At 37.8% G+C, this 8588-nt stretch overlaps 1 protein-coding gene across 3 annotated transcripts; it reads right to left on the bottom strand.

The window, feature by feature from the left end:
• Positions 1 to 1707: 1707 nt before the first annotated feature.
• LOC106880676 (schlafen-like protein 2) lies at positions 1708 to 7915 on the bottom strand. Of its 3 annotated transcripts, none has more exons than XM_014930730.3 (2): positions 7348 to 7915; positions 1708 to 2492 (listed from the first exon to the last, which is right to left on the bottom strand). In XM_014930730.3, the coding sequence occupies exons 1-2, from the start codon at positions 7375 to 7377 to the stop codon at positions 1713 to 1715; spliced, it is 810 nt and encodes a 269-aa protein (XP_014786216.1). In that variant the 5' UTR covers positions 7378 to 7915; the 3' UTR covers positions 1708 to 1712. The 3 variants fall into 3 exon arrangements, with proteins under 3 accessions (XP_014786216.1, XP_089198972.1, XP_089198973.1); XM_089342846.1 differs by lacking the exon at positions 7348 to 7915 and adding an exon at positions 4252 to 4673; XM_089342847.1 differs by lacking the exon at positions 7348 to 7915 and adding an exon at positions 3660 to 3855.
• Positions 7916 to 8588: the final 673 nt, after the last annotated feature.

The following is an 8588-nucleotide window of genomic DNA, read 5'->3' as shown; positions in this document are numbered from 1 at the left end:
ACCGACATCCACCTGTATGTATAGGTGCATATCTGGGTACAGGACATTGCAAACAAGACGTAGACGAGAAAACACACAAGCCACATAGAGAACATTCTACTTCATCAGCTACCCCCGTTTTAACACCGGCGTTTCGAAGAGCTGGGCAGGACGCATCGTTAAAACGGCTCTTCCCATGGACCGCAAATTAAATTTGTATACACAAATTAAATCTTGCCATGGAGAAATGTTGTGGCGGACAAAAAACAAGACACGAAAACAAACAGAAAAGGTTTTACGGCCAGACGAGAAAAATTATGTGAAAAATTATATATATATATATATATATATATATATATATACACACACACACGTATGTATGTGTATAAATATACACAAATATATATGTGTATGTGTGTATAAATACACACACATATATATATATATATCTTAATCTTTTACTTGTTTCAGTCATCTGATTGTGGCCATGCTGGGGCACCACCTTGAATGGTTTTAGTCAAACACATCAACCCTAGGGCTGGACACTATTCTGTTGCAGGATTACTCATTACTCATTTGTCAACTTGTCTCCTTAATAATAATAATAATAATAATGGTTGCAAATTTTGGCACAAGGACAGCAATTTCGGGGGTGAGGTGAAGTCGATTAGCTCAACCCCAGTGTCCAACTGGTACCTATTTTATTCTTTTCTATTCCAGGAGAATATTCCTATAGATCGAAATTGATACAAGACCTTACCTTGGGGCTTACATGTATCCCGACAGGCAGGAATAATGTGTCAACCTATATCTACACATTCAAATTCTGAATTCAAACGTCATGCACAGCATTTATGAGAAAAGACCAGTAAATTCAAGCCACGGCAAAACCATCGGATATGAGTGGGGAAAATTAAATAATTAAAAAGTAATGTAATAATACATTACAGAGAATATACCATAAACAATTAATAATTATTTATGAATATATCAATGGCCAAACATGTTATCATAAAATACACAGAGGTTAAGGTGTTGTATCAATTTCTATCTATAGGAATATTCTCCTGAAGAGACAAATGGGACCCTTAGTAGGTTCCTAACATCGAAATTGCAATAGAGAAATAACCATTTATTTTTAAGTTGTGGATTCTATGTCATGTCACCCACAGATAGCATTTCATCAGCATCATTATCGTCGTTTAACATCCGCTTTCCATGCTAGTATGGGTTGGATGATTTGACTGAGGACTGGTGAAACCAGATGGCTACACCAGGCTCCAATCTGATTTGGCAGAGTTTCTACAGCTGGATGCCCTTCCTAATGCCAACCACTCAGAGAGTGTAGTGGGTGCTTTTACGTGCCACTGGCACAAAGGCCAGTCAGGTGGTACTGGCAACGGCCACGCTCGAAATGGTGTATTTTATGTGCCACCCGCACAAGAGCCAGTCCTGGGGCACTGGCAATGTATATATTTGTGTGTTTGTGTCTGTGTTTGCCCCCAGCACTGCTTGACAACTGGTGTTGATGTGTTTACATCCCCATAACCTAGTGGTTCGGCAAAAAAGACTAATAGAAGAATAAGTACAGGGCTTAGAAAGAATAAGTCCTGCGTTTGATTTGTTCAACTAAAATCCCTTAAGGTGGTGCTCTAGCATAGCCACCATCAAATAACTGAAACAAGTAAAAGAATAAAAGAATAAAATAAATACAACAACGACAACATGAACAGTTAATTATCAGTCTTTAATGCTTCAATCTTTTTCTTAATATTTTTAATTCTAGTCTGAAATATCTGTTTCACATCTTTTACAGTTATATTGATAATGTCCTGGTCATCGCAAAGTTTGACGCCGGCCAAAGTCTTCATAAATACTCTACCTTCTTCGTTGGCATGCAAAGGGTGCAGGTTGATCCCAGGAACAATGTTATTCCAGATCATGGTGTCCGGGTCCCATGGCTTGATGTGTATTGCAATGACAAACCTGTGTATAACTTCATCTGCTTTGACCATCATGCAAGCATGCTCATCACACCAGCATTTGGCGTATGACTGGCAAAGATGGCTTCGCTGGCGCTCCTCTTTCGGGAAAGTTTCACTCTCCAGGTTGATCTTACTGCATATTCGATAAGCATCAGCCATAGATACCGTCTGACTAATGACAGGCATGAAATGAACCCCATATCGCTTGACGTCGACTTGTGGTATGTAGCGCTTCATCAGATTGTCGAGATTGACTTTTAGGTGGTCTCTCTGAAATAGTGTTAATTGTAAACCTATGATTGTGCCATCATCTGCCACACCAAGGTAGACTGAGCCTCCTTGACCTGTGTTCAGAAAAGCATTCAGGGTGCGAGAAATAGACCTCCGCGTGCGTTTTTGGTTTTCTTGGGTCCACGGCGGTAGCTCTTCGACTGACAGGTTTCTGTGGCATTTGAATTCGTGTCTGGAATCCTCTTCAAATGGAATCATATTGTTTTCCCAGTAGAAGTCGACATATTCATTCATGATCTACAAAAATAAAAAAATGAAAAATGTTTTAAAAAATAAATGTTAAATACCACAACATATAATTATAATTTTTTAAAAAATAAATTAAGACATGGCAACGTGTGTGTGTGTGTATTCTTTTACTTGTTTCAGTCGTTTGACTGCGGCCATGCCGGAGCAGCACCCTTAGTCAAACAACTCGACCCCTGGACTTATTCTTTGTAAGCTTAGTTCTTATTCTGTTTGTCTCTTTTGCTGAACAGCTAAGTTACGGGGACATAAACACACCAGCATCAGTTGTCAAGTGATGGCGGGGAAAACAAACACAGACACACAAATACATATATATGTATATATATGTATATATATATATATATATATATATATATATATATATATACATATATACCAAACAGGCTTCTTTCAATTTCTGTCTACCAAATCCACTCACGAGGTTTTGGTGGGCCCAAGGCTATAGTAGAAGACACTTGTTCAAGGTGCCACGCAGTGGGACTAAATCCGGAACCATGTAGTTGGGAAGCAAGCTTTTTACCACACAGGTACTCCTGCATGTGTATGTGTGTATATATATATATATATATATATATATATATATATATATGTATATATATGTATATGTATATGTATATGTATATATATATATATATATATATATATATATATATATCACATTCTGTCGTCATCATCATCATTTAGCGTCCGTTGTCCATGCTGGCATGGGTTGGACAGTTTGACCAGAGCCGGCAAGCTGGGGAGTTGCATCAGACTCCGGTCTGATTTGACATGGTTTCTATGGCTGGATGTCCTTCCTAACACCAACCACCACTTTGCATTGTGTGCTGGGTGCTTTTATGTGGCCCCATGTGGGAATTTTTACATGGTGCTGCATGGGTGCTTTTACATGGCACCACAATGAGTTACAGGAATGTAAAGGATGAAAGGCTAGGTCGAACTCGGCGGAATTTGAACTCAATAACAATAATAATGGTTTCAAATGATCAGAAAACCTGAAGGTAAAGAAATATAATATATATTAGTAGGGAAAAGGCCAGCAATTTTGGGGGAGGGGAGCAGTCGATTACATCTGGTACTTATTTTATCGACCCCGAAAGGATGAAAGGCAAAGTCGACCTCGACAGAATTTGAACTCAGAAGGTAAAAACGTACGAAATGTTGCTGATAATGATTATTTCTAATTTTTGGCACGAGGCCAGCAATTTCGAGATGATGAGGAAATCGATTACATCAGCCCCTGCACACGAATGGTCCTTTTTTTTTTTTTTTTTCTTCATCGATCTCACCAGAATGAAAAGCGAAGTCAAACTCGGTGCAATTTGAACCCAGAACGTAACGTAATGCCAGAAGAAATCAGGCTCACGACTCTGCCAGTTCGTTACCTTAATACTGCTATTAGAAGCACCAGAAATTTTGTGGGAAAATTCCGACAACCTGTCAGGCTACAGGTTATTAAATAAACAAAATATTTCTAATAACTTATTTTTAAAACAATTATTCTCTAATTTTCGAAGATGAAATTTTTGAAAAATAACTTTTTGTAATAATTCTAATACGCAAGAAGAGAACAAAAAGTAGCTTTATAAGGTTAAACTTTAAAAATTAGTCAACAGTTTAAAAACAAAATAATTTTCAATTGTTATGATGCGTAAAATGTTTCACGATTAAAATTGCCGAAATTTCCATGATATCTATGTCTAAAGTGTTTTTTCTCCTCTCTATTATTAAATATATATTTCTTTACCTCAAGGTTTTCTGATAAAAAAGACAACAGTTGGTTTTTAACAGCAAATTCTTCGAGACGAAAAACAAGGAAACAAGTTATTTTCTCAAACATCAAATGCGTGTTTTGAGTTATTTCCCCTTGACAGCCTTTTTTTTTATGCGGCGTGTTGGCAGAATCGTTAGAACGTCGGACTAAAATGCTTAGCGGAATTCTGGTTCAGCCTCTTAATATTCACATTTTTTTTTTTTTTTTCAGTTTATATGCAAAACAATATAATATTTTTTAATTATTTATTTTTAATCTGTGTTGTTGTTGGCACTCCGTCGCTTACGACGTCGAGGGTTCCAGTTGATCCAATCGACGGAACAGCCTGCTCGTGAAATTAACGTGCAAGTGGCTGAGCACTCCACAGACACGTGTACCCTTAACGTAGTTCTCGGGGATATTCAGCGTGACACAGTGTGACAAGGCTGACCCTTTGACTTACAGGCACAACATAAACAGGAAGTAAAAGTGAGAGAAAGTTGTGGTGGAAGAGTACGGCAGGGTTCGCCACCATCCTCTGCCGGAGCCTCGTGGAGCTTTAGGTGTTTTCGTTCAATAAACACTCACAACGCCCGGTCTGGGAATCGAAACCGCGAGTCCGCTGCCCTAACCACTGGGCCATTGCACCTCCACAAGGTACAATATATCGTATAGTATTCACGGATTTCTGAAAGCAGGATATAAGAGATTCGGTACTAAATGAAATATATTTAATCAATACAGAAAAAAATTATTCGTCAAGGGGAATAACTTTTTCAATTATTCGTCAAGGGACAGAACTTTTCAAAGCTATTTCAGTACTTTCCTCTCAATTTAGGGGTTAATTAAAATGCACAATACGTGCTCACTAGGGTGGAACGTTTTATCATAGTTTTCGACTTCATGATGAGGATAGTGCTTCCCTGGGCACAGATACAATGAACCTCCAATATCTGGCAGCTAACTTAGTAAACACCTGCAAAATTATTAACCATCGCACTAACAACCACCTTGAACACCTTTTTGAGCTCCATGTGTCTAACACATGTGGGCATGCCTACAAAGTCAGAAAACAGTACAGCCCCCATGACTTTCAGAAGCATTTTTTCATACTCAGAGTTGCTGAAGCATGGAACAAACTACCCGCACCAGTTGTTAGTTGCTGAGACATTGCATTCTTTAAAACCTCCATGATAGATCCAAAATGTTTCAGCCATCAATACATTTCACTGTTGTCTATGTAACTATGGTTACAAAGTTGTTGTTTGTTTGTTTGTTTTTTTCCACTTTTCCTGTATAGATTATTTGCTATGTCAATAAAACAATAAAATAATCCTCGTTATTGATCTGAAGGATACATGTCATGTATGTAAACAGATGTTAATGATCAATTTGCGTGCAAACACTCTTAGAGAAAATATCAATTTAAGCTGGAAGCCTCTTGATACAAAACTGCCTGAGACCTACCCATGGTTCTGTGGCACAAAAAAATTCAGGTTTTAAAATACCAGGAGGTACTGGCAACAGCCACGCTCGAAATGGTGTATTTTACGTGCCACCTGCACAAGGGCCAGTCCACCGTTACTGGCAACGAACTCGCTCGAATGTCTTTTCACGTGCCACTGGCACAAGTGCCAGGAAGGCGTCGTTAGTAACGGTCACGCTCAAATGGTGCTATTTATGTGCCACCGGCACGAAAGCCAGACAGCTGGTGCTCTGGCAACGATCACGCTCGGACGGTGCTCTTAGTGATTTATTGGTACAGGTGCCATAAAACAGGATTGAGTTATTCTCCAGAACAGCGAGCTGGCAGGGTTGCTATGCTGGGCAAAATTCTTAGCGGCACTTCGTCTGTCTTTATGTTCTGAGTTCAAGGTTGACTTTGCTTTTCATTCTTTCAGAGTTGATATAATAAGGACCAGCTAAGCACGGGGGTTGATGCAATCCACTTACATCCACCTAAAAATTGCTGACCTTTGTGCTAGAATTTGAAACCAATTGGCCAGAGTTAATATCCATTGACAAGGATGAAAAAGCAACAAAAGTTTTGGAAGAAATAATATATAAATAATAAATGAGTAGAAATCAAACCAGTGAGTGTGTCAGACAAGAAGGCATTGACTCTTTCATTACTGTATTTATTTTGAGATGCTCTGTGTTTCTTTCAATTATTTTAAATATAACAAAGAATTTAGTAAAATAACTTAGTTATCATTAAGCTAGTGTCAGGAACATTAATTGTGACTAAGGTTTGGTGGAAGATTTTAATTCAAAACTTATGAAAACAAGACATTTGTACTACAGAGCCGGAAGTGGTTTCAGCTGGGTTTGGTATCAAAAGGGTTAAGACAGTATGACTCTCCCCACCCACAACATAATATTAAGATTGTTCAACAAAAAAATACAAGCATCAATATATACGTGTGTATGCATGTGTGTGTGTGTGTGTGTAAAGGGATAGGTGACAGATGGAGAGAGAGAGGGGGAGAGAAATAATGTGTAGCAGGTGCAGTATGATCATCAATAGTATGTATAGGAAAAAGACAATGAAAACAAGATAAATCAATACCATAATCCACAAGCCAGCATTGGAGCCTCTATGTCGTCACTTGACCTGCTAGAAATAGCAGCCAAATCTCCCTCAAAATGCACCCAGCATCTTACAAAAAAGAATACATTTGGTCATGGACATGTGAATTTTGGAAGAGAGGCCATGCAAGTCTACCAGGTAGATGGAAGAGCATTGTAGAAAATGAAGAAGAGTATATTTTAGATTAAAAAAGAATTTTGTTTATCTTAATTTTGAAAAATAAAAGTATAAAAAAACCACATTAGTTATGGGATGACCCTATATATATATATATATATATATATATATATATATATGTGTGTGTGTGTGTTTTTCTTTGTCCTCACTATTATCGCTTGACAACTAATGTTAGTGTGTTTATGTTCCCATAACTTAGTGGTTCGGCAAAAGACACTGATAGAATAAATTCTAGGCTTACAAAGAATAAATCCCTTTAAGATGGTGCTCCAGCATGGCTGCAGTCAAATGGCTTAAACAAGTAACAGACAAAAAGAATATACCTGAGACAATAATTTGAATTTGCAATGCATTGAAACTATGTTTTCTTTCTCAGTAACACAGAAGATTTTAGGCTTGGTTTTTATGATTTTGAAAGCCTTCCTTTCTTTCTTTCACTATTTCCTGATTTTATGTGTGAGGAAATTGTTTTATTCTCATTCAGCTCTTATTTTTGTGTTGTCTTTTTTGCCACTTCTCCTTGACTTCTCTATGTAAATGGATCATGGCATTTGTATTTCATCTTGAGAACTTTTCTGTCCATGAGAATTTTGTCCTGATGATCCTTGGCCTATTTCTCAAGCATTATTTGATAATACATCTCTTGTATTAATGACATAAATTAATTCACTTTCAGGTCATTTCTTTCAGTGACATAGCCAAGAGGGAGGAGACCAGTAGCCATGGCCTTTTTCGTGGCTGCCATGACGGGTGGGAAGAATCAAAGAAAATATATACTCAGACTGGATGCTAGTTCAAAATGTTTGTAACGACAAGGACTCTAAAGTACATACATGACAGATAATGGCACAAAACTGAGACTGAGAGAGAGAGAGAGAGAGAGAGAGAGAGAGAGAGAGAGATATGAACATACACTTATATACATACATACATACATACAGTCCAACCAATGCCAGTATGGAAAAATAGATGTAGAAATGATTACCATGACAACGACAACAATGAAGAGAATGACATATGTTTATACATATGTATGCACACACAGACACACACACACACACTTATACACATATTCTAAATGTCATTATCCCATATGTCACAATATTTCACCCAAATAAATCACTGGAATCTGACCATTCTAGAAATTGCTTGCAAAATTATAGCTAAACATTAACATGTCACACCATTGTGTTGTGTTTACACATATTTTTACATGTGTGTGTGTCATCATCATCATCGTTTAACGTCCGCTTTCCATGCTAGCATGGGTTGGACGATTTGACTGAGGACTGGTGAAACCGGATGGCAACACCAGGCTCCGTATGTATATATATCTATATATATATATATATATATATATATATATATATATATATATATATATATATAGAGAGAGAGAGAGAGAGAGAGAGAGAGAGATAAACATATGTAGGTGTAGGCATAGTTGTGTGGTAAGAAGCTTGCTTTCCAGCCACATGGTTCCAGGTTCAGTCCCACTGCGTGGCACCTTGGGCAAGTGTCTTCTACTATAGCCTCGTGCTGACCAAAGCCTTGTGAGTGGATT

This window comes from Octopus bimaculoides, chromosome 26 (assembly GCF_046866305.1).
Source record: "Octopus bimaculoides isolate indiv1 chromosome 26, ASM4686630v1, whole genome shotgun sequence".
In the NCBI taxonomy this organism is placed as follows: domain Eukaryota; kingdom Metazoa; phylum Mollusca; class Cephalopoda; order Octopoda; family Octopodidae; genus Octopus; species Octopus bimaculoides.
The sequence above is the reverse complement of the archived record's forward strand: the minus strand, read 5'-3'. Positions and strand labels throughout refer to the sequence as shown.

Coding starts and splice junctions, on each gene's coding strand:
- LOC106880676 (XM_089342846.1), bottom strand. CDS start 4,344: ATGTTTGAGAAAATAACTTGTTTCCTTGTTTTTCGTCTCGAAGAATTT. Junction 2,493..4,251: donor TTTTATCAGAAAACCTTGAG/GTAAAGAAATAT, acceptor TTATTTTTGTAG/ATCATGAATGAATATGTCGA.